We start from the raw sequence: 26,003 nt of genomic DNA, 5'->3' as shown, positions 1-26,003 counted from the left end.
TAAGATCTGAGTATAAATCCTCCCCTTAAACAGTCCCTTGACTATTTACCTCTCTCAGCCTCAGTTTTCTTATGTGTGCAATGGGAACAATCATAGCACTTACCTCCCGAGAAGTTTTGCAAGACTTAAAAGAAAAAATACATAAAGCTTTGCAGACCTTAAGGGCGATATAAATGCTAGCTGGTAGTCAGGAAAACTGAGACCTCACTATGAGCCTTGGTTATCGATTATTGTTATGTTATTGGTAACAGCGGATGAAACAATCTGACTGCACAACAGTCTCACATTCTAATTGACAAGACTAAGGGAAAATATATACAGCATATAATGCATCCCTACCCATACCCAGCAAAGTGCTTATAAGGGAGGGAGTTTGAGGGAGAGCATGAGTAACTGAGGGATCCCTGAGGATTTCATGCAGAAGATGGTGCTTGAGGTGTTCCTTAAAGGAAAAGAGGAAAGCTAAGAGGAGAGGTAAGGAGAAAGTGCTTTCTAGCATTTTTAAGCAGTGGAGGCAGGGCAGCGCTGGTAAATGTTTAACAATCTGCTCTCTGAGAAAAAAAATGTTCATGTTAACTTAAAATTTCATTATTAACATTTTCTCTATCAACTTTCTTAATTGGAAATAATCAATAAATCAAGCCCCGATTTGTAGCTTTTGTGGGTTTTCAAGGTGTAAAGGCTCCCTCTGAAAATTTAACAATTGGCTTGTCTGTCAGCGCCCTGCTCCAGCAAACCCTGTTTGTACAAATCATCTGTTTGTGCGTACTGTGCCTGAAGGTTTATGGGAATAGAAGCATAAAGAGGAGGTAAAGGAATACATTTGGAGGCCGCAGTCCAAACTCCAGGTCTCTGCTAGGGGATGAGGAGATGGAAGAGTTACCGGGGATTAAGCAAGGTGGGCAGGGAAATGTGGATGCTAATCTGAATCCTTTCTTGATATGATAGATATCTGAACCTATGATAGCTATGGCAACAAGAGTACCCAGATGTGGATACAGATTCTGGTATTAGCTCAGAGACTTTGGATAAGTCTCTTATCCAAGAGAGATCGGAGTTTCTTCAATTGTCAAAATGGTGATGATAATACTACCCTCACCCTCTTGGAATGCAGTACAATGTAGTGGATAGAGTGCTAGAATTGGCAAAGTTCAAATCCTGCTCAAGATTTACTAGTAGTATATCCCTGGCTAAGCCATTTCCTCTGAGCCTCAGTTTTTCTTGTCTGTAAAATGGAAATTATAGCATCTGATCTCATAGGACTGTTGTGAAGATCAGATGAGCTAATGTATGTCCAGAGATTCATATCCCTTAAAGAGTCATAAACATGTCAGTTATTATTATCTCTATTCCTTCCTCCATCTCCCTGAAAGGGGAGGGGGAAGGGTGAGTGGATTCAGGATTGGCGAAAGGCCAAACTTCACTGAGTGCAGATGCCCAGAGTAAAGAGATAAATCATTAGAGTGAATGGTCAGGAAATGAACTAAAAGCTTAGCTTCTCAACAGCTTTTAGAGTTCAAAAGTCAGAACCCAATTAGGAAAGCATGGCTCCTAAGGAGAGTATGGTCAGGGATCAGTCAGTCAGTCAGCAAGCATTGAATGAATGAAGGAAGCATTTATTAAGCACCTACTATGTGCCAGGAAGGACTGAAAGGACTGTTCAATCAAGCAATAAGTGTTTATTAAGTTTCTACTATATACCAGACACCGCAAGGGACTAGTATTAAGGTTTCACAGACAAAAAACAAATGTGTGTTCAAGGGACTAACATGGGTGGTTGGGGAGGGAAATAATATATACATATATAAATAAATACAAAATACATACAGAGTAAATATAAAGTAGTGGGGGGTATCAGGAAAAGCTCCATGTAGATGACGTCCCTTGAAGTGAATTTTGAAGAAAGTGAGGGATTCAAAGAGTGGAAGGCAATGAGGTGAGGGCATTCTAGGCATGAGGCACCGCCTATGCAAAGATAGGGAGATAGGAAATTGAATATTATATACCTAGAACAAAAAAGACACTTTGGAAGGAAAATAGAATGATTGGCTGGAGTCTGTGAAGGACTTTGGATGCCAGACTGAGAAGTTTATATTTGATCATAGAAGCAAGAGGCAGCAGTGCTGCACAAACTGGGGTCCTCAGTGTGGACTCATGGAAAAATTTGGGGAAGAAAGGTGCATCCTAACTTTCCCTAAATGAGGAACTTGCTGGATGTCAATGAGGAATCATATCCTAGACCTAGAACTGAGATCAGATAGTCCAGTCTCCTATCAATTTTACAGGAACTTAGGGAGCTTAAGGGACTTGTTCAAGCTCTCCAGGGAGTAGAGAGCAGACATCCATCTCAGGTCCCCCAACTCCAAAACCAGCCGATTTCTAAAGACCGCACCGGACAAGGCCCCGGAGAAGGAAGTCTGTCCAAATGTCCCCAACTCACACACGTACCCTCCCCCACCTCTGTTTTTGAGCTCTTTTTCCTCAGCCAAATGTAAGCTCCCTGAGGGTAGGACTGCTGGACTTTTTGGTTTTAAATTTAGACTTTGTATTCTCAGTGCTTTGCACATTTGGTGGGGGGGGGGGGAGGGAGGGGGGGAGACAAAGAACAACACCTTATAAGGAAATTCCCTCCACCAATTCAGATCATCAGCAACTTAACCTTTGAGGGAGCTGCCTGAAGCACCCAGAAATTAAGTGATGGTGACAGTCACACAGACAATATGTCAGACACTAGACTTCAACTTCTTCCTAACTCCAAGACTGACAGGCTCTCTATTAACTATATCATACTCCCCTCCCCCCCACTTCATAAATATACTTGGTGCTTACTAAATGCTTATGTTGAATTGGATGCTATCCCTTCTTCCATGGGAGAATGTCTGCCTGGAACTACCATTTCAGAAAAGGTTCAGGCCATCCATGGTCAAGTCTTTCCATTTTGTGCTCCTGACTCCCCAGACTTTTTTGCCTTACTCTCCCCACCTTTCATATCCCTTTTAGTAGGGAAAAGAAACAAACATTTATTAAGCACCATGCTAAGCATTTTTATAAATATTATCTCATTTGATTTTCACAACAACCTGGGAGATAGGTGGCATTATTATCCCCATTTTACATACTAGGAAACTGAGGTAAACAGAGGTTAAATGACACAATAGGTCCAGAGATGATTTGAACTCAGATCATTCTGACTCCAGGCTCAGGGCTTTATCCATTTTACCATTTATTCTTTATTCATTTACCCTCATTAGAATGAAAACTCCCTGAAGGATCTCCCCAACTCCACTCCCTAGACTGTATTTGGATTCCTAGGTCTTAACACTTTGTCCAGTACGTTTTAAAGGCTCAGTAAATGCTTTCTCTCTCTGTCTTTATCATGGTAGACAAGTCAGAGAAATGTGACTTGGAAATTAAATGTTTTTTTTTAATGTCTGAAAATTTATGTCTTGTTCTTTTTTATATATATAGCTTTTTATTTACAAGTTCTATGCATGGGTAATTTTACAGCAGTGACAATTGCCAACCCTTTTGTTCCACTTTTTCCCTTCCTCCTCCCCATTCCCTCCCCGATGGCAGGTTGACCAATATATGTTAAATATGTTAAAGTATAAATTAAATACAATATGTGTATACATGTCCAAACAGTTATTTTGCTGTACAAAAACAATCGGACTTTGAAATAAAATACAATTAGCCTGTGAAGGAAATCAAAAATGCAGGTGGACAAAAACAGAGAGATTGGGAATTCTATGTAATGGTTCTTAGTCATCTCCCAGAGTTCTTTCACTGGGTGTAGCTGGTTCAGTTGGAAATGAAATGTTAACAATCTGAAAAGAAGTCTCTAGTCTAACCCTGTTACGTCATAGCCAACATTTGTATCAGTGACTTGGATAAGGACACAAATGGCTTGCTCATCAAATATGCAAATGACAAAAGATTAGGAAGGATTGGCTAGCAGATTGGACAACAGAATCAGGACCCATAACATCCTCCACAAGTAGAATGGTGGACCAGTTGAATATGATGGAGTGATTTATCTTCCACTTAGGTGCTAGAGGACATACAGTATGTGGACTCTGACCTCTCAGTCCCTAGTGGGCTTTACAGGGTAACCAAAATGGTCCATAGAAGATGAAGTCTGGAAGAACAAACCAATCCCATAGTGGAAAAATCCATGCTAAAGGAGCCATGATCTTGAGATAATTAAGGGATGTCTTGAGGGGAGGGGGAGCACAGGGAAAAGGGTAATGAAGCTACTTAAAAAAAAAATCAAATGATATCATTATCCGAAGAAGACAATTGAGAGAACATCAATAACTATCTGCCCATATATATGTCAACTTTCTCATCTTTATAAAATCTTTATGAGAATGATCTACGTGCAAACTACAAAAAATGGCATGTACTAGCAGCGGCAATCACACCCTGAGATGGTTTCGGTGTGTGTAAATGTTTTCAGGCAAATGTACTTTGTAGGGGGGTTGTGTGGTTGTATCAAACCCAGGATGTAGTGACAAATTATAAAGTAAAAAAGAAAAATGGTAGATAGTAGTGAAGGAAGAGGCGAGAGACAGAGACAGTGAGGGGAGAGAGATTGAGAAAAGGAGAGAAACAGAGCTAGAGACAGGAAGACAGACAGAGCAAAAGAGAGAGAAGAGAGATAAGAGATAGAGATTGAGAGAGAGAAGAGAAAGAGAGAGAGAGAGAGAGAGAGAGAGAGAGAGAGAGAGAAGGAGGGAAGGAAAAGGAAGAGAGAGGAGAGAACATGAGCTGGCTGGTTGGTTGTTGTCTTTCCTGCTTGAAGAGGACCAAAATGATATCACTATGTTGGGGTACGAGTACAGTGTGCCTACCTGTACCTGATTACCTTAGAAGGCTCTATCACAGGTCGGGTATAAATAGTCCATATGAACATTTGAAGTGGAGAGGTCTCTAAATTTGCATATATGGACTGCAGGTATCTTGTCTCAATCAAAAATAATTTATCATTTCTTTATTATTATTTTCTTGAAGGGCATTGCGTATGATATAAATATTAAAATTATTTATCTAGAATGAAAGTATAAGAGAACAGACGGGCCTCTGTAAAGAATTCTTTAGAATGGACAACATCTTTACAATTCCCCAAATGACCAATGGTGCAGAGAATACCAGGTCTCACCATTTTATTGTTTATTAATCACCAAAAATCCTTTGATGCCATGGGATAAAATGTGGACTTGGGGCTCTCCTTTTATAAGAATTTTGTTATGCATGTTAAAAGTCATCCAGGATGGGGCAAGTAGGTGGTGCAGTAGATAGAGCACTAGTCCTGAAATTAGTCCTGAGTTCAAATTGGGTCTCAGACATTTAACATTTCCTGGTTGTGTGACCCTGGGCAAGTCACTTAACCCCAACTGCCTCAGCAAAAGAAAAAAAAAATCATCCAGGATATCTTCATGAATTTGATCACAGAAGTAACCGTTCCTCCAATTATAAATGTCAAGTAGGCAGAGAACAGAGAATTGTACGCTTGCCAAAATCACGGAAGATGTCTTGTGGACGGTCTCAGTAGAATCAGGATTCCCTATAGATGTTGAGGTGCTTTTGTTTGTAGAAGGCATTGCAACAGGCAAGAAAACATTAAAATTTCCTTCAATGACATCCGTATTATTGATTTCACAATACATGGGGACAATGAAATGGATGAAAAATGTTACTTGTCCAGAGTAACTAACTAAGTGGTCCATTCAAGTCAATTAGTCAAAGAGTATTTAGTATGTGTTTACAATGTGCTGGGTACTATGGTTAAGATCGCAGGATGCAAAGAAGTCAAAAATAGGGACAGCTAGGTGGTGCGGTGGATAGAGCCTGAAGTCAGGAGGACCTGAGTTCAAATCTGCCAGAAGAAGAAGAAGAAGAAGGAGGAGGAGGAGGAGGAGGAGGAGGAGGAGGAGGAGGAGGAGGAGAAGAAGAAGAAGAAGAAGAAGGAGGAGAAGGAGAAGAAGGAGGAGGAGGAGGAGGAGGAGAAGGAGGAGGAGGAGGAGGAGGAGGAGCAGAAAGCAAAAATAAAGTCCCTGCCTGCAAGGAACTTTCATTCTAAAGGAAAAGACTATATGCAAATAACAGTCCATGCAAAATACATACAGTGTAAATGAAAGGCAATCTTTGAGGGAAGAGACTGCCCGGTGGCCAATTAGGAAAGGTCTGCTGCAGAAAATAGGATTTGGGCTGAGTCCTGAAAAGAAGGAGGTGGGGGACAGTCCATACAAAGGTATATAACCGAAAAATGGGATTTCTATGTGAGGGACAGTAACTAGGTCAGTGTGCCTGGATATTGCAGAAGAGAATAACATGCAGGAAGAATAGAAAGGTAGGAAGGGGCAAGGTTTAGGTGCCAAACAGGATTTCCTATTGGATCCTGGAGGCAGTGGCAAGGAAGTGGAATTTCTTAGGGAGGGTGGGAAGGTGGAGGAAGAGGAAGAGGGTGACATGATCAAATGCTCATTTTAGGTCAATGACTTTGACAGCTTGTGGAGGATGGGTTGGAATGGGGAGAGACTTGAGGCAGGAGGGCCAATTATTGTTATAATCCAGACAGGAAGAAGTAATGAGCGTTTAGATGAGGGTGGTTGGCATCTATTAGTGGAGAGAAGGGGACACATACAAGAGATAATTGTGACAGTAAAAGTGACGAGATTTGGCAACAGGTTGAATCTGGGGAATGAATGAGAGATGACATCAGGTTTTTAACCCGGGCAAACAGAAGGAAGGCATTGCCCTCGACAGTAAGAGAAAAATTTGGGAGGAAAGTAATGAGATCTGTTATGGACATGTTGAATTTTAAGATGCTTAAAAGGCAGTTAACCTGCTATGCCTAAAAGATAAATAAATAAATAATGAAAAAATATATATTTATATAATGATGCAGGAGTGGGACTGAGAAGCGAGATGATGTATAGATACTGTCCATTAAATTGTTCATCCATCTGGGAAGGTACTGCAGCTGGACTAGCAAGAGATGAGCAAGGAGAGCCAGAGAACCTTTGGGAAGCTGAACAGTTTCCAGATCATCCCATGCTACTCCCCAGGGCCAAGACCTACGTCTCTAACATAAAGTTTTTCCTGGTAATGCGACAGATTGCAGTTCTTAGAAAACCCAAACTTTGGAGAAACCAGTTACCAGTGATTTCAGCCTCAATCCCATCATCCAGGACCAGGGCTAATGGCTCAAGTTCAAGGGAACTTAGGATTGGTGATGATGACAGGCTCCAGGTGGAATCTTGGTATGATGGGACGATATAGTAGCCAGCAACGTTCACGTGATCTGAAGATGGGATGACAGTGTTCAGGACGAGGAACGAGACAGTTCCCCGATGCCCTACCCTGGTCAGCAGGGCAACACCGACAAACTGCTGCGTGTCCGGAGGCAGGGGACCAGGGGGGCTTGGGATTCGAAACTCCATCATGTGAAGGTCAAGCAGTGAAATGGGCAGAATCTTTTGACAGGCAAGAAGAGATCACTTGGGGGGACAGGAGACATAATAGCTATCTTTGGGCACGTGGAGTGTTGATCTGGGCACGGGGAAGACTAGAGTTGTTTTGGTTAATGCTGGAGGAGGGAACTAGGAGTAATCAAACAATTGACAGGCATTTATTAGGTACTTTCACAGTTCCAGGCCCTATGCTCGGTGAGGAAGATGCAAAGACAAAAATGAAATCATCCCTGCCTTCAAGGAGGCCATATTCCTTAAAGGGGACAGCATATGTGTGTGTGTGTGTGTGTGTGTATGTATATATATGTATATATGTATGTATATATTTGCATGTATTGTTTATCCTTCATTTTTTGAAGGATTTAAATTAAATTAAATTAAATTTAAATTAATTTAATTTAAATGAGTCATGATTGTGAATTGGATTTAAGGGAGTCAGAGTTTACAAAGCCTCACTCTGCTAAAGTTATCCAAGTCCATTGACAAGACAGAAGTCAACATGACTGGCTGGCCACCCCCACCCCCGGACTCACTGATGGGTTTGGGACAGGTCTGTTTCCCAAAGCTCATTTGCTGCGATGGTTTGACCAGGGCATGGCCTCTGCTCTTGCAACCACTGCTTGGAGCCACAGTTGAGAGGTGGGTGAGAAGTGGACACCAAAGGTGAACCAGCAGCCCTAAAAAGCTCTCCCACCAGAGGCGCTCTTCCTCCCTAAACCCTCTCACAGCTAATGGACGGAGTGCTGGACCTGGAGTCAGGAAGGCCCGAGTTAAAATAGGACCTCAGATATTTATTAGCTGTGATCTTGCAAGTCACTTATTCTTGTTCACCTCAGTGTCCTCACCTGTAAAATGAGCTGGCGAAGGAAATAGAAATCCGCTTAAGTATCTTTGGCAAGAAAATTCCCAATCAGGTCAGCAGGAGTCAGACAGGACTAAACAAGTGTAAACATATAAGTAGATTCAAAAATAAATGCAATGTTATTTCAGAGGGAAGCACCAACAGCTGGGGGAAATCAACTACGGTGTCTTCTTCAGGAGGTGAGGTTTGAGCTGAACTCTGAAGAGATTGCAGATTCTAAGAGGGGTAAATGAGGAGGGGACAGCCTACGCAAAGCTAGAGAAGCTGGATATTGAGTGTCGCGTGGGAAAAGGAGCAAGTTTGACCAGTAAAACGCATGTCTGATAAATCTGGAAAGGTAAATTGGAGCCAGATTGTGAAGGGCTAACAGAGACAGACTCACCTGTAGGCGAGGAAAAACTTGTTAACAACGAAAGCATTTCCCCAAGAGAAGTGATTTGCCCTGGAAGGCAGCAAGTTAACTGGTAATTCTCAAGGGGAAACCAGATGGCCATTTGAGAAGGTCCTTGTTCTGGTGCAGGTTAGACTGGATCTTCTTCTAAGGATCTGTCCCAAGTCTAACATTGTCCGAGTTAGAACCTGCCTCAGTTGGCTGAGAAAATCTCTATCCCAAAACATTTTTACATTCAAAGCTTCTGATAAAGGCCTCATTTCTAAAATATATAGAGAATTAACTCAAATTTATAAGAATTCAAGCCATTCTCTGATTGATAAATGGTCAAAGGACATGAACAGACAATTTTCAGATGAAGAAATTGAAACTATCTGTAGCCATATGAAAAGATGCTCTAAATCATTATTGATCAGAGAAATGCAAATTAAGACAACTCTGAAATGCTGCTACACACCTGTCAGATTGGCTAGAGTGACAGGGAAAGATAATAATAAATGTTGGAGGGGATGCGGGAAAACTGGGACACTGATGCATTCTTGGTGGAGTTGTGAAGGAATCCAACCATTCTGGAGAGCAATTTGGAACTCTGCTCACAAAGTTATCAAACTGTGCATACCCTTTGAACCCAGTGGTGTTTCTACTGGGCTTATATCCCAAAGAGCTCTTAAAGAAGGAAAAGGAACCTACACATACAAAAATTTTGTGGCAGCCCTTTTTGTAGTGGCAAGAAACTGGAAAGTGACTGGATGCCCATCAATTGGAGAATGGCTGAATAAGTTATGGTATATGAATGCTATGGAATACTACTGTTCTGTAAGAAATGACCAGCAGGATGAATACAGAGAGGCTTGGAGAGACTTACAGGAACTGATGCTGAGTGAGATGAGCAGAACCAGGAGATCAGTGTACACAACAACAATATTATACAATGATCAATTCTGATGGACGTGGCTCTCTTCAACAATGAGATGATTCAGGCCAATGCTCTTGTGATGAAGAGAGCCATCTGCATCCAGAGAGAAGATTGTGGGAACTGAGTGTGGACCACAATGCAACATTTCCACTCTCTCTGTTATTGTTTGCTTGCATTTTGTTTTCCTTCTCAGGTTTTTTTTTTTCTTTCTAGATCTGATTTCTTGAGCAGCAAGATAACTGTATAAATATGTATACATATATTGGATTTAACACATATTTTAATATATGTAACATGGATTGGACTACCTGCCAGCTAGGGGAAAATCAGAGCTTGATCTGCCTCCTCAGCTCCCAGGTGTCTCCCACAGGGCAGGGATCCAAAGTAATATCTCCACGCCTTCAGTGCTGTGAAACTGGCAAAACCCCATCCTCAAAACAGCCTTGTGTGAGCTACCTATGACAACTATCATCCTCCCATTTCACAGATAAGAAAACTGATATTTGAGTCCGATGGCCGATCCAAAGACACTCAAGTAGGAGAGAGAATGCTGAATCAGGAAAAGGAGGGCCACAGCTTCAAATCCCGGCTCTGCCACTTGCTCCTCAGTGTGAACTGGACACACTGCCTCTAATTTCCCTCAGTCTCTGTTCCGTCATCTATAAAATGAGGCAGGGCTGGCGCAGAAGGCCTCCAAAGCCCCTGCATGAAGCTCCTCTCCTGCTGCTGGGGATGCAGGTTAAACCGCAGAATTAGGTAACAGCCGAATCCCTCCAAGGGAAGGGAGGCAGCAGCTCAAAGCAACTGGTCAGGAAGGAGACAAGACGGGAGACTCTTGCTCGCGCCAGGTTCTGCCTGAGCTAGCATTGCCCTGCAGTTTATCTCCTAGTGTTAGGTCGGGTCTTGTTGAAAAATCCCAGCTCTCCTCGGCCCAAAATGTCTAGAAGAAGGCTTTTATTTGCCATGGAATCAATAGTGTGAATTCTGTTCCATAAAATTCTGCCAAGTAAAACACTAACCTCGCTCTGAAGGAGGCCCCTGCTTCTGTTCCCAGCTCAGAGCTGCCCTGCTGGACTCCCCAGCCCAAACTGAATGCGGCCGCCATTTTTGGCATCCTAGTTCGGCGCCCCTGCCCTTGGCCATATGGCACACGAGATGGGTGGAGAGACTGGAAGCCTACCTCATGCCAACGGCATGTCTGACCAAAGAATAAAAGCCCCGTGCTACTGTTTGGGGGGCAGCTAGTTGTCTCGGGGGATAGAGTGTTGGGCTTGGAACGAGGAAGATTCATCTCCCTGAGTTCAAATCCGACCTCAGAAGCTTACTTGCTGTATGACCCTGGTCAAATCGCTTAACTCCGCCTCAGGTTCCCATCTGGGATATGGAGAAGGAAATGGCAAATTTTTTTAAATTTATTTTTTTAATTGAAGCTTTTTATTTTCAAAACATATGCAAGGATAATTTTTCACCGTGACCCTTGCAAAACCTTGTGTTCCAATTTCCCTCTCCCTTCCCGCACCTCCCTCAGATGGCAAGTAATCCAATTAAACATGCAACCATTCTCTTTGCCAAGAAAACCCAAACGGGACCACAAAGAGTCAGGACTAAACGACAAAACCCCTTCTGAGGGAACAAGGACTCAAACACATAGAAGTCCAGAATGTGAAAAAGCTTCAGAGCCAAGATCTGAATCCAGGTTCCCCCGGACTTAAAAGCTGGCTCTCTCCCTCCACTGCTGCTCTCACCGTGAGGGTCACAGGTCTAAAGCGCAATCATTGGCCAAGCATCTCACCTATGGAGGCGATCGATCGCGGGGTTGAAGGAAGGGTTGGGCTGGCCCTGTGAAATCCATCCTGACGACTGGGGAAACATCTCAAAGCTCTTTCCTGACAGTTCATCTTCATAGATGAGATACAGCAATTTGAGAACCGATTGTGTGCAGAGCACCCTACCAGCTGGAGTAGACAGGTGATTGATTCTCAGGCTGTCATAACTATTCGAGGCTGTTAATATCTATGTCACGGGATCTTAAATCCAAGCCTGAAGGGGCTTTGTAAGTCATCCAGTCCAAAGGCCACTCGACCCCATTTTACAGATGAGGAAACGTGGCTAGAGAAGTAAAGGACTTTCTAAGGTCACACTGACAGTAGCTGCAAAATCTGGGATTAGGGTCTGTGTCCTCCCACTTACCAAATGAAGAGGTTCAACTGGATGGCCTCCATGGGCTTCCCAGCTCTAGGACCCAAGGAGGTATTATGGTCCCAGAATTCAGGTGTTCTGACACCCAGCCTGTTTTCTCCTGCTTGCCACACTCCCTGCAGAAGTATGGGAGCCCGGGAGATGCCAGAGTCTCCTCTTCACATCTGGATGCAGTGTCCCTTCCACTCTGGGGGTCCCAACCCGGAGAGTCATTGCAGAGTTGCTGCTCCCTGAGCCTGGCTGGCAGCATCCCCCAGGGCTGGAAAGGAGGAAGCCAACACAAATGGAGACAGGAAGAAAAACTGGTCTCCCAGTCCACCAAGCTGAGTTACCTCCTTCTACCAGCTCTCCCTGCCCGGGCTTCTGCCACATCTGCTGCCCAATTACCCAGCTGAGCTCTCTGACCCCGCAGCCACTTCCCCCCACCCAGGGGGAGCCCAGCTCAACCTTCAGCCAGCCCAGCCTCGTCCTGGCTCCTCTGCACGGACTGCACAGACGAGCCCATGAATAGAACATTAAAGGCAAAACCTTATAAAAGAAAAGGCAGCTTCCTAGTAGAACCGAGCCCAGGAAATGTCAAATGCAGAGCAAGGCTTCCCGCCTGGTCCACTTCTCGCTAATGGAAGCCCCTCAGCTCCCTAACCCCTCCTCATCCAATATCCCCATGAATAAGTGATGGGCAGAACACTGCCAACTTTGCCCCCCAGGGCCCCATGAATCTCTTTCTGGATAAGCATAGGTAAGGGCCCTCTCACAATCGAGATGGGACACAGGAAGAGACAGAGAAAGCTGTTGCGATGATTTTGGTAAGAGGAAGAAGCTTCTACCCCCCAGTTCAAAGAAGGGAGCTGGTATAATCCTCTCCTCATCCAAGTTCCCAGGAGACTTCTGCCAACAGTCTGCACGTTCCTCTTTCCCCGGGTTGGTCACCATCCGTTTGGGTGGCGTGAGTCAGGGCCGAGTTGTTTCATCCTAGGAGCCCCCTCGCCAACGGATCTCGCCAACCCACCCACCATGTGGGCAATCTATACCCCACACCCGCAGGGCTTTCTTGAGACACGTGGCGTGGATCACACCAATGCACCCACTCTCAGTGCCCACTCACAGCGTGTCTCACCAGCACACCCACGGCAAAAACATCTCCTCTCACGCCAATGGGCTCCCGGCGCTCGGGGGCCCGCTCTTGCCAACAAAGGGGCGATCCTGCGCGCACAGCCTGGGTGGCCGGCGTGCCCCTGGGATCCCCCTTCCCAACGCCCTGTTGCTGGCACAGGTGGGTTTCTGCCTGCGAGCACACAGAGTTTTGTGCCAACTGGCTTGCTATGCCAGCACAAGAGACTCCACAGCTACTTTCCTGAATAAGCTTAGCAGGGGCTGTTTGCCGTTTATTATCCAAACCACTCAGAGTGATTAGACAGTAATCACAGGCTCATCTCCAGCCAAATTTTATCTGTTATATCAGAAACATTTTAACCTAAACAAGAGACAAAGAAAATTTTTCGGAGGCAAAAAGCGCCTTTTCCATGTGGTTCTATCCTTTCCCTCTGGACTTCCTGGGATATAGCTCACTTTCTTTTTTCTTTCTGGGTGACCCTAGACGAGTCACTCAACCCCCCCCCTTCGGGGACAATAAAAGCACCTACCTTCCGGGGTGCGACAATCAAATGCGATAATTTTTATAAAGCACTTTACCAGGTGCCTCGTACATAGCAGGTACCATAGGAAAGCCTTTCCCCTTCCCTTCTCCAATTTCTTCCCCCAAAAGAGAAAATGGGTCTGCAGCATCCCCTGCCCTCATGGAGCTTACAGTCTAGAGCAGGGGCCCTCCAACTTTTTAAATAGGGGGCCAGTTCACTGTCCCTCAGACTGTTGGAGGCCGGACTAGAGTAAAAACAAAAACGTTGTTTTGTGGGCCTTTAAATAAAGAAACTTCATAGCCCCGAGTGAGGGGGATAATCATCCTCAGATGCTGCATCTGGCCCGCAGGCTGCAGTTTGAGGACCCCTGGTCTAGAGCAAGAACTACTGGAATTCTACAAGAGACTCAACCACATGTTGGCAGCCAGTTCCAAGGCCAGTTCCTTCCTAGCTTCAGAATCTACCAGGCTGGAGAGTAGATAAAGCTGTGGTCTGTAACCAATTTATATGGGAGGGTCAAGGCCTTGGGGATGGGGTGGGAGAGCAAAGGACCCAGAACTAGAGCTAGAAGGAGCTTCAGAGGCCATCTCATAGAACCCTCTTATTTTATGAAGGGGACCTAGAAAAGATTTGCCTAAGGTCACACAAAGAGTACGTGGGATTTGAACCCAGTTCTCTGTCCCTGGAGAGCCAGTGCCCTTTCTGCTGTGCTCTGAATCCCATCTGGCCCAGGACAATGGTGACCCGGAGTTGTATGCCCCATATAAACTGCTCAGGTTTATATGGTAAATGGTAAAGGTCACTGACTTCTCTCCCCAAAGCTTCCATCCTATTGGAAGCCCCAAGACACATCAGGGAGGAATGATTCGGGACTAGAGGTTCAGGAGAGAGGAATGAGAAAAAACAAGGCTTCCTCTCTCTGTCCCTGGTACAACCAAGCACAAAGCCAAGCACAGGTAGGTCACTGGCCTCTGGGCAGCCAAGTGCTCATTAGCAGAAAATCCACTTTAGTCAAGGACAGCAGAGTAAACATAGGCAGGGGGCACTAACGCACCATCGCTGCCCTTTGAGGCCTCTGAGATCAGTGCTTCTGCAGGAGCTGGCAGAGGCCTTTCTGCTTCTCTGAAACCACAGCAGACCAATATGGAGAGAAGGCAGAGGGACTGGGAGGGCGGACACCCAGAGACAAATATGGTAGCAATGGAGGAAGGCCTGAAAAGTGGCACCGAACACCAGGGCAGAACTGTGGGTAACTGCCCTGTAATAGCAGAGAGGAAGGAAGGCTTCAGGGGGAAGAAAGGAAGGAAAGAAGGAAGAAAGAAAGGAAGAGAGGGAGGGAGGGACAAAGGAAGAGAAGAAGAGAGGGAGGAAGGAAAGAAAAGAGGGAAGGAAGGAAAGAAAAGAGGGGAGGAAGGAAAGAAAAGAGGGAAAGAAGGAAGGAAGAGAGAGAGAGGGAGGGAGGGAGGGAGAAAGGAAGAGAAGGAGAGAGGGAGGAAGGAAAGAAAAGAGGGAAGGAAGGAAGAGAGAGAGGGAGGGAGGGAAGGAAAGGAGAGAGGAAAGATACAAACAATTCAGGACTCTCACTGTCAAATGTCATTTTAACAAGACAGATTGGCAGGAGGGGAGAGGTAGACGCAGGGAAACATCACTAGCTCTTAGCAATCGAGCAGAGAACGGTTCTGCTCCTCCCACCTTGTCTTGATTGCTTTATTATCCCTGATAATTCTTTCCTGGGTATCTATCTCCTTTAGAAAACAGGGAATGCCAACACTGAGATTTGGAGATGTTGATGGAAAGCAGGGACCTGTGACTGGGCTAAAATGGAGAACAGTGACCTGGCCACGGTTGCCATGGAGGTTCCAGTTCATAGATACTGCCGGGAGTTCTTGCCCAATCCCCCCTCATCTCTCCGTACCCACCCCCAACAGTGGAATTGAACAGACACTTGTCATCCTCTCTGACTTTCTGTGCCCAAAGGAACCAGAGCCACCCTACATTCTCCCCAAGGTGGTTGGGGCAAGACTGGTAATCCCTTGGGCACCCTGGACACTAAGTGAATCGTCTGCCCATCTGCATCGTGATTCTGGAAACCCTTCCAGCTGGTACCTTGCCCTGGCAGAAGCTTCTTTTGTCTTTTTTCCCTTCTCCTACCTCAGGGGAGCCCTTGGCATGGCACTGTGTGACCCACCCCTCCCTCATCGTCCCTCCCTCTGCACTTTCCCAGCCCATATAGTCCCTCACTTATACAACTGAGCTCCTCCTAGGACATGGATATTTCTGGTTCCTCCTCATCAAGGCCTGTCCTGGCCTCCCAGGAGTCTGTGTTCCCTCTCACTGCTTTAACCCACCAGGGACGGCAGCAGGGATGGACACTGATCCCGACACCCTGAGCACCTTCCCATTCCTGCCCCTTTCTGACTTCATCAAGGAGGCTTCCACCTTCATCTATACAGCAGGTGGGGCCCTCTCATTTTGAGCCTCAGGGTCCATTACCCACCCATTAAAGACCTCCACTGCAAGGTCTTTCATCCCTGGCTCCCCGCCCCTTCCCCCTCCTAAAGCAACAGCCAGATCTGGACGGTGAGCTCACCCCCTGAAACCACTGAAAGCCTCTCTCGGCAATCGCCTACATTTTCATTTCATTTCTGTGTCTGATTTTGCTCTCTCACTCTGGCTGGACGGCCAGGGTTCCTTTGCTTGATGAAATCTGATCTGGGCTGGTATGTAAAATCTGAGACCGAGACTTCTGCTGTCACAGGAACACTGGGCAGAAGGCTCGCTCTCCCACGTGGGCAAGGCCTTGGGCTTCTGGGGCATTCCCAAGACGTGGGGTGTTACCTTCTCAATTAGGGTAGATCACGGACCCCCGGCTCTTGCCAGACGGTCTCTGTGACTTGCCATGACTTAGAAAAGAAGGTCAGGTACTAGTGGTGAGCTTAGCAAGAATGGTTCTTCTAGAAGGATAAACTTAGGCCATTACCCATTGACTATTGTTTTCCAAAAGCCAGAATACTGTTTTTAGCTCTTGGAGGAGAATTTTAAAGGAAAATCCTATGGAGAAATTCTGAAAATCCAGCCTCTGGGAAACGGCCCTGTGTAAGCAGAAGTATAAGATTTCAAAGTCCAGGGGCACGTGATGTGGTGGGGAGTTGCTGGGCCTGCAGCCAGGAAGCCTTGGGTAAGGCAGTTGAGTGGTGCAGGAGATAGAGACTGCACTTAAGACCTGAGTTCAAATACTCCCTCAGATACTTCCTATTGCTGTCACCTTAGGCATTTACCCTTTCTCAGCCTCAGTTTCCTGAACTGTAAAATGGAAATAATAAAATTGCCTACTTCCTACGGTTGTTGTGAAGACTAAATGAGATACTATGTGCAAAAATGTTTCACAAGCCTTAACATGCTATAAAAAATGTAGCTACCATTATTATACAAATCCTTCCTTTTATATTGTGTGAAGAAGCAGTGGGCAGATCACTTAACACCTCTTGAGTGTCAGTTTCTTTATATAATAAGGAGACTGGACTAGGTTACCACTGAGGTCCCCTTCAAATCTAGAGCTATGATCCTGGGTCATTTCAGCTTCCTGGCCCTCAGTTTGCTCATCTGTAAAAATGAGAGGTTAGATTAAATGGTCTCCAAGGTCCCTTTCAATTCTAAAGGAGATCGGTAGATAGATAGATAGATGATGGATGAATAGAGAGATAGATAAATAGATGGATGGACGGATAGACAGATAAATGAATGGACAGATAGAAAAATGGATAACTAGGTGGATGGATGGATAGATAGAAAAAGATAAATAGATGGATGGATGGCTTATTGATGAATAGATAAATGGATGGATAGATATAAAGCTGGATAGACAGAGAAATAGCTAACTAGATATATGGATGGATACAAAGATATACAGATAAAATATATAAATGAATAGATATATAGATATGTGTGTATATGTATAAATAACATGTATCTATATAGATGTGCATGTTATATATCAGCTCTTGCACACACACACACACCCCACAACCCACAAAGGAACACTTCCCTGCAAGCCTTCACAGCCATACTTTCTTTTATTCAGGCCACAGGAGAGAACATTCATGCAGCATATGCTTCCCCCTATCCAGCACCCCTTCTTCCTTCCCTCTCTGGCAGGATTTCCATGGCTCTCTCTCCAGTCCCCCTTCTCGGTGTGGTCTCCCTGCGGAGACCCCAGAATGACCCAGAGCGTCACTCCAGCTGAGGGACTGAAGGCTCTCCCAGGAGCTGCCAAGACTCCATTACTGAATAATTCCTGGATTGGGGAAAGGGATTGAATTAAGTCTTTCCCCTCCAACCGAGATTGGGTTGAAAATCTTCAGGTGCTCCGTCCCTGAAAGGAAGCCAGCTGATTCCCCGGAGAATCTTCATCTCTTTCCCATCTGAGGAGTGTTCAGCTCTACAGCTAGAGTCTTATAAGCCCAGTATCACTGCACCAAATAGAAAAGCTCTTTTGAGGCTCATGGCAGCTCTCCTCCCAGCCTTTTTCCTCTTCTCTCCGGGTTAAGTTTTTCATTTTTTATTAAGGGTGTCCACTCTTGGTCAAGCCAAGGAGAGTCCAGGAAGGCTCCCGGCAAAATTAGGTGCTTAATTGACGCTTGATCGCTAGCGCACGCTCCCCGGTGGCCTGCCTAGAGAGACCCTGGAGACTGGGGCCACACCAACTGTTTGACAGTCCCAAGGCTCACCGGTTCCCTGGTCCCCAAAGGATGGGGGTCCATTTGTGCTGCCATGTCAGACCATCTGGCCGTGGAAACCAAGGCATCTTACAGGATGGCAGGCCTTAATCTAGCTGCTCACTGAATTATTCAGAGATGGCATTAACTTATAAATGAGTGTGTTTGACTGATTTTGTGGTTGGTGGACAGATAAATCCTAATGAAAGACAGCTACAAGATTTTAAATTATTAATTAGGCTACCACTTAACAAAGCCTATTTGGCACTCTATTTCCTTGCTTAACAAGACAAAAAACTTTAGGGAAAGGCTCTAAACGAGCCTAGAGGCTGTTGATTTGCATCCTGTTTTCCACAGCTCTAAAAATGAAATCCATAGATTCTGACTTGAAACAAGCTCCCTTTGGTGAAACATCCCGGCCTTCCTCCTTCCTGAAGGTTGCCGAGTGACTTCCCTGCCTTCGCCTCTCCCTTTTTCTCATCTTTGACCAGATCATTGCTTTTTATATCCCCAGCACTGCTAGGCTGAGGCAGGGGATGGAAACCAGGGCAGCTGCGGCTGTGTGCAGCCCGAGCATTGTCAGCAGCTCTAACCCGCCTGGGATGCTGGGCTGCTTCTGCCTGCTGACGGTGGGGGCTGGTTTGGGGCCTGCTCCAACCTAGGCAGGGGTGGGGGTGGGGTGGGGGTGGGGGAGTCTCTCCTTCCCCCTGATGGGGAACGCTAAGCCCCTAGCATCGCAGCCTTATTTGGACTCTTAAGCTGGGCTTGAGTGCCGTGGAGATCAAAGAGATAAGACTGCCAGCCCAAGGCCCCCCTGGCAGCCACCTTCCCCAAATAACCACCGGAGCACATGTCCTTCCATTTTCCTTCAGGCTGAAAGCAGGCCGCGACCCAGCCGGAGCAAGCTTCCTCAGTGGGACCCCTTGCATTATGGGAAGGATTCGGGATTCTCCACTGGGTTTCAAGGCTGTCTACGCTGTCCTCCCTGCCCCCAACGCTCCCCAAACCCTTCTCCCGCATATTCTTCAAGTCCCAGCTTTGGTTAGGTTAATAATAACGGCATCTCCCATTGGTACAGTTCTCCATGATTACAAGGAGAGGCAGTGTAGTGTAATGAATAGCTATGTGCCAGACTCAGAAAGATCTCGGCTGGAATCCTGCTCTGATACTTACTAATTGGCTGACCACGGGCAAAACACTTGATCACTCCAGGCCTTGGGCAATATTCTTTTTTTTGGTTAGAAATCCAACATTGTAGCTATCTATTTTAAATTTACTAATTTCAATGGATCAGGCACTAGCTTACAAAGTGGCTCACATTTGCTGTAGTGAATTGATAGTTTATAGGCTTTGCAGACTTAGGTGGAGCCCCGTTTCTGAAACATACTGGCTAGATGTTCTTGGATGAGTCATTTCTAGTTGCCTTAGACAATTAAATCTCTAAGAGTTACAGAAAAGGAGGTGACTTGATGATGTAATGGATAAAGTACCAGCTCTGGAGTCAGGAGGATCTGAGTTCAAATCTAAACCCATACACTTAATACTTTCTAATTGTGGGATCTTGGGCAAGTCACAACTCCAATTATCTCAACAACAACAACAACAAAAAGTTATGGAAAGCTCACCTATTTGGTATCCTTAGAAGGAATTTCCCTGCTGGAAGTGCCCCCACACAGATAAAATGACAAATCCTGATCACCCTACCCCCAAAAACAATGACGACGACAACATTAGAGAGAGCCTGGGGCTCTCGGGGTAAATCATAGGTTCTTTATATACAGCTGCAAAGGATTTGGGCTACAATTTCAAATTTGACACAACAAGGCTTTCTGCCTAACATGGCTAGTAGATAGAAGAAGCCAGGACTTAAGGCAGATCTTTTCACTCTAAGAGTGTGGTGCTTTCCATAACACCAGTTTTGGGGGAGGTTTTGTGTGTTTTGGGTTTTTTTTTTTTGCTTTCTAGAGACCTGGTACAGACAACCTGTTAAGAATCAGCAGAGCACCTGTCATTGTTAATGGTATCTGCCTGGGCCCTTTTGGTTTGGTTTCTGCTAAAACATCCATCTCTATCTGGAAGCAGGACTTTCTCATTTATTTTGACTCTCCATAGTTACTCTAGTTGGGGGCGGGGAGAGGTGGCTAGGTTCTACCCAGGTGATCTGGGCCCTAGCAGGGCCAAGTCCTTTAGTTAAAAGAGAAGAGAAATGCTGGCAAAATGATATCTTTCAAGACCACCCCCTCCCTTCCCGTGGCATCAAGGACCACCGCCTAATTCATGGACAAATTTTCTATTTTCAGAGTGAAGAGAGTTAACTTTGGCATTCGAAGCTCTGAGTTCAAGTCCCAAATCCCATGACTGCTCAAACGCCCCGCCTTCTCTGAACTGGTCCTTCATTTGTAGAATGGGGATATTTATCCTGAGATTACCCACCATCCACAGTTGGTACCATCTACGACCTTTAAAGTGACATATAAATTTAGTAGTAGTCGTAGTTTGACTATTGATATTCTCATGGGTGAGCCAAAATGGAAACCTCTCTCATGACCACGGGCATCCATGGGTCAAACTCCAAATCTAGCTTTGCAAAGAAGGAAAATAGGCAGTCCCAAGAACAACCAGTTCTTGAGAAGGGTAGGTGTGTCCTTCCCCAAGGAAAGTCTCCCAGAAGGCTTGGTTCCCAGTCAGGAGCCAGAGTGCTATCTTTCCCTCGGAGGAGAAGAGAAAAATACAATATGAGGGAGTACTTGATTTATCTTTATGCACCTAAATCATATAAATATAGCATGTGGACTGCTTTCAATGGTTCATTTTTAACTATGAGCTGTCAAAAGACCCATAACTGAAAAGAAAGTGATATCCGTCAGTTCATCTCGACTACTGCTACCACTCGAAACCTACAGACGTGGAAGTCTCTGGGAAGGGAACCCAAGAGGATCTCTTTTATTCTGTCTGCTGCAGGCCCAAACTTCTAGGTCATGAGCTTGTCATTCTACATAGTCTGAAATCAAAGGACCTGGGACCAAAGTTCTGACTCTACTAAGAGTGTGATCTTAGATACTCAGCCTCTCCAAGCCTCATCTGTAAAATGGGACCAATGCTATTTGCACTCCCAATCTCACAGGCCAGGGGAGAAAATCCAAAACAAATCTCAAAGGGCTGCATAAATTTGAGACTTGGTTACCCTGAAACCTTCTGTTACAACCCCTGATCTGGGATCCAGGACCAGTCAGTCTCATAGAATGGAGAGAACAGAAGAGAACCCTGGGATCCGGGACAGAACCTGGGCCTAGGAGCTGAGACAATTCAAACCACAACACTTCACCAGTGTCTCCTGGGCTTTTCATGACTGACCCACGTGGAGGACAATAAGCAGGGATCTAGAAAAAGTCACAGAAGTTTGGTTCCTTTTCTGGAGAGCCAAGACAATTTCATTGAACCCCCTAGTGGCTCAGAGACAGGCAAAAAGCGCCTCCAAGTTTTTCAAACTGGCCTTGATCTTTTCTCCCCCTCACCCATATCCCTGGTCCCTCTTTAATAGGATCAGCCTCCCCAACCCCCAAAAAAAAAAAAAAAAAAAGCAAACACCAAAGCCCTTCTCTCCCCGCATCCCAGGGCCTCTTCTCCCAACCAGAGTTCTCCTTCCTGATCCTGCTGTGAGGTCACAATCCTATGCTTACGACATCACAGTCTGTTGCCATGGAAACAAGGGCGGATTAAGGCAGGATCCTGCGAGCTCAGGGATCAGGCCCCTCTCTCGCTACCTGAGCCTCCCGACTCAGCCTTTGTCCCAGAGGACCTGGGCTGGATCCGGCGGGCTCCTGGGCCTGCCGGCTTGCTGGAAGGGCCGGGGCAGCGGGCTGCAGGGAGGGCGCTGAGAACAGGGGAGCCGGGGATGGTTCGGGGCTGGTCCCAGCAGAGCTCATCCGCACCCGGAGAGGGAGCAGGGGCGGCCCGGATCGCCAGCCCATGCGGCTGGTGGCCGGCCCCCGGCTCCGGAGGATCAGCCTCTCTTCCCCGGGGCCCGGGGGACAGCGCCCCGCTCCCGCGTGACGGCCGCCCAGGAGCGCCAGAGCCACGTGGGGGCGCGGTGGGACTTCCCCAGAAGCGGCGCCAACTTTGCCGCGCCTCTCCCGGCTCCCGAACCGGGCTGCCCGGGAGCCAGAGAGGCGGCCCGGAGCTGCGGCCGCCTCCTGCAGGGAGGAGACCTGCGGGCCAGCTCCCGGCCGCCCCACCTGGCCAACTCCCGGCCGCCCTCCCTGGCCAACTCCCGGCTCTCTTCCCCAGCTAGCTTGCGCGCTGTCCGTTCCATCAGTCGCCACACCCCAGCCCTTCCCCGGCCTCGCTTCGAGGCACACACCCTCAGCTCGGTCCTGCCGGGGGCAGGCTCGGGGCCGCAGCAAAGTTTGAGGAGCAAGAGGGACAGCGCAGTCACTACCCCCTCGCCCCTTAGCTCGGACCCGACTCTGCTCGCCTCCCCCGGGGAATAAAGTAGAATGGGGATGGGGAGAGGAGGCCAAAGACCAGGCAAACGGCGGGGGGCAGAGTGGGGTGGGAGGGCCGGGCGGAATCCCGGGAGACCTTCAGAGGCTCAGCTCCAAGGAGGCAGCAGCTACTGCACCCGAGCCAGGGTTCGAGCACAGCCGCTTGGGCTAAGCGGCTGCAGCTCGCGGTGCGAGAAGGCTAGAAGGACAGAACTTTGCGGGCATGCAGATCCCCGAATGACTCTGGTTCCTGCCCCGCTTCAGTCAGCTAGCCCTCAGGAACCCCCAGAGTCCCCGATCGGCAGCTCGGAACATCGGCCTCCCTGGGCACAAGCCCCGGCTAGTCCGGGGGCTATTCTCCCCCAAGATCCAGCGCCAGCGCCTTCCACATCCAACACTACCTCGATCTCCCCGGGTCCCCTGACTGCCCCTTGCCGGCGTCCGCCCGCAGCAGACCCATTCCAGCGCGGCGGCGGCGCCGGTGCCCAAGTTCCCCCTGCGGCTCAAACTCACCTTTCGGGAGCATCTTGGCCGCGGGGCCGCCGCTCTGTCAGAGGCCGGAGATGGGGCGGTCCCACGCGGGGTCCAGCTTCAAATCCCTGGGTGTGAGCTGCAGCTAATCCGAGGGCGCGGAGCCGGGGGCGCCCCGGCGACCTGCTCCTGCCCAGCGCCCCGGCTCCGCAGGGGCATCCTGAGTCCCAGCCCCGCGCCGCCGCCGCCGCCGCCGCCGCTTCTGCTGCCGAAGGGAGAGCCGCCCGGCGGCCAAGTGCTGCGGCAGCACAGCACGGCCCTGCCCTGCCCTGCCCTGCCCTGCCCCGGCCCGGAGGAGGGGCGGCCGCTCGCGCTCGGCCCGGGCGAGTCCGCCGGAGGTGCCTCGGGCCGGGCTGGGAGATGCTCCTAGCCTGGAAGCCGCGGCAGCGGCGGCGGCGGTCTCTCTTTCTCTCGCTTGCTCGCCCGCTCGCTTCTCCCGCGCCTCTGCCGGCTGGAGCACTTTGACGGCGGTTTTGAGGGGAGAAGCCGCCCCCCTGGCCGGTGGGCCACGGCCCCCTCCCTCCCCGCCCCCTCGGGCTGCTGCTGCAAATGGGCGCTTGCCCCGGAGCGCGCTGCTCGCAGGAAAGCGCCCGCCGAGCGTTTGCAGGACACGGAGGAGCCGCGGAACGGGGCGCCTCCCTTTCTCCCCCCGCCTCCCCCACCTCTCCTTCACTCCCCTCCCTTTTCTCCCTCCCTCCTCTCCCTCCCTCCCCTCCCGCCTTCTCTTCTCCGCTCCCCGCCCCCGCTCACGGAGCGCCTCCCATACAAAATTTATGAAAGTGCGCTCTGTTCGCGGTGCCCAAGCGCCGTCCTATTCCCTGGGCAGCTGCGCTCAGCCGCTCGGCGCCTCCCAAGGTGTTTCTGCTCCGCCCGCTCCGGTGGCCCCGCCGTGCCCTAGGGGCTCGGGGCCACCTTGCCAGCCGGCCCCTTCGTGCCCTCCCCCATTGGCCTTGACCCTGACTGTGCCCCCTCTCGCTCTGGCCCCTCTCTGACCCTCCTCCCCTCCTCCCCAGGGACTTCAAAGGCAGCAGGAGAGCACAGCCTCGACTAGCTGGTCCCCGGGTTTTGGAGGTCACGGGGAGAAAGGGGCCTACGAACAGTGACTGGCAGGTTTCGAAGGCAGTGGGGGATGGGGGAAGGGGGGAGGAGAACCCAACCCCTCCTCCTCCCCTCCCTCCCCCAAGCAAAGTCCAAGTACTGCGCCCTCCAGGAAGCTTAGCCCTGAACCCAACCCGCCGGGAGCCCTACTTCCTCGATTCCCCCTTTCTCCTTTCGGGGGGAGGGTGGCGGCTTGTCTCTGAGGGGGTCTCTGAGGTGGACCCTAGCAGGTGTAGGTCTCTCCCCTGGACCACTATCGCCCCTCCTCCCCCCCCCCCCCCCACACATTCAAATCCCAGCCCCGAGTCTCCTAAATGGACGACGAAGTGGTTGGTATCGTCGAGCAGAGCAACCTTTGCAGAGGTTTGTAGAGGCATCGGGGGGATCCAACCCCAACCTGCAGCTAGTGTCCTGGGGAGGAGAGTGCGTAAGGAGCCCGGGTCAACCCCCCTCCCCCTCAGCTCCCTTTGAGCCTGGGGGAGGGGCGCTCCTCTTTGGGGCTGGGTGCGGTCATAAGACCACTCCGCGGTTACCCGCAACCGGGGACTTCTCTACGGAGAGCCAGGCTTTCTCCCTAAAGCCTAGAGGAGGGACTGGAGAAAGGCACAGAAGGGGTGTGGGCTGAGTAAGCGGGCGCACGCTGGGATGTGTGGTGAAGCTCGTGGGTGAAGGAACCTGGGAGTCCTCAGAGACAGCTTCTTCCAGCCTTCACATGTGTGACCTTGGCCAAGTCATCTGTCCCCCTCCCACCCCATTAGCCGTCTTCAGTGTATTCCTCTGTAAAATGAGGGGTTTGGATTCGGTGACCTATAAACTCCTTCCCAACTCTGATAGTCTACGGTCCTAGAGTGTCGGGCTGAGAAACTTCTCCCCTCCATTGGAGGATGTGGAGAGGAGAGCTAAGAGCTTGGGCAAGGCTGGGGGGAGGGGGGGCGGGGCCGGACTACTGTGGGGCTTTCTAGAGCTAGGTGGACTTTTTCTCCCACGTCCCGCAACCTTTCTCCAATCCATTCCCCGAGGAATTAAGACCCGGGGTTTCAGGTTCTCTGTATGCGGTGGAATAAAAAGGGGAAGTTTAGGGGTAAGGAATTACCCCCCCCCCCCTTCCAGTTCGAAGCCCGGTGATGAGATTAGGTCTTCTCAGATCCCAATCCCGGAACTCTTCGCGTCCAGGAGAAGGAAGGAGGGGACACTAGGACCAATTATTCTAGTTCTCTCTGGGGCAGCTCAGAACTAGTCTGATTTGGACAGCTCCCTACAGTCTCCCCACAGCTAGTGGAGGGGGTACGTCAGGGAGTACACAAAACTCTTTGGCAAAGGCAGCCAGCCACTGGGTCCTCACTGGAGCTTTTGTTAGAGAGCGTGGGGGACGGAGTTATTTTAGTCCCCACGAGGGCTGGGAGCGGCTGTGGAGTCCGGGCCCGGGCAGGGATGGGGGTGGCTCGGAGGCGGGCGTTGTGGTACAAGATTGAGGGGAGCTAGCGGAGCCCTCCCCGAAGTGCTGCGATTACTCAGGTCAGTGAGTAATTCGGCCCAAGAAGCCCCCGCGGGGAGATGGGTTGAGTGTAAGTGGGGGAAGGCGGAAAGAGGTGGGAGGCAATCCATGTGATCTGCTGGCGGCCGAGTCTGGAGGGTGGAGAAGCACCCTGGAAGCCGGAGCTGAAAAAGATCCTGGGGTCCCATCACCGCTTCTCA

General features: G+C 48.7%; 1 protein-coding gene across 1 annotated transcript in view; it reads right to left on the bottom strand.

The window, feature by feature from the left end:
• RTN4RL1 (reticulon 4 receptor like 1) overlaps positions 1 to 23,375 on the bottom strand; it is a 130,296-nt gene extending 106,921 nt beyond the window's left edge. Inside the window, exon 1 of the mRNA XM_051992167.1 lies at positions 23,193 to 23,375. Coding sequence (XP_051848127.1) covers positions 23,193 to 23,205 — 13 coding nt within the window. The 5' untranslated portion in view covers positions 23,206 to 23,375. The remainder of the gene's footprint in view (positions 1 to 23,192) is intronic.
• Positions 23,376 to 26,003: the final 2,628 nt, after the last annotated feature.

This window comes from Antechinus flavipes, chromosome 4, assembly GCF_016432865.1.
Source record: "Antechinus flavipes isolate AdamAnt ecotype Samford, QLD, Australia chromosome 4, AdamAnt_v2, whole genome shotgun sequence".
NCBI classification, from domain to species: domain Eukaryota; kingdom Metazoa; phylum Chordata; class Mammalia; order Dasyuromorphia; family Dasyuridae; genus Antechinus; species Antechinus flavipes.
Note: the sequence above shows the minus strand (reverse complement) of the source record. Positions and strands in the feature narration are given on the sequence as shown.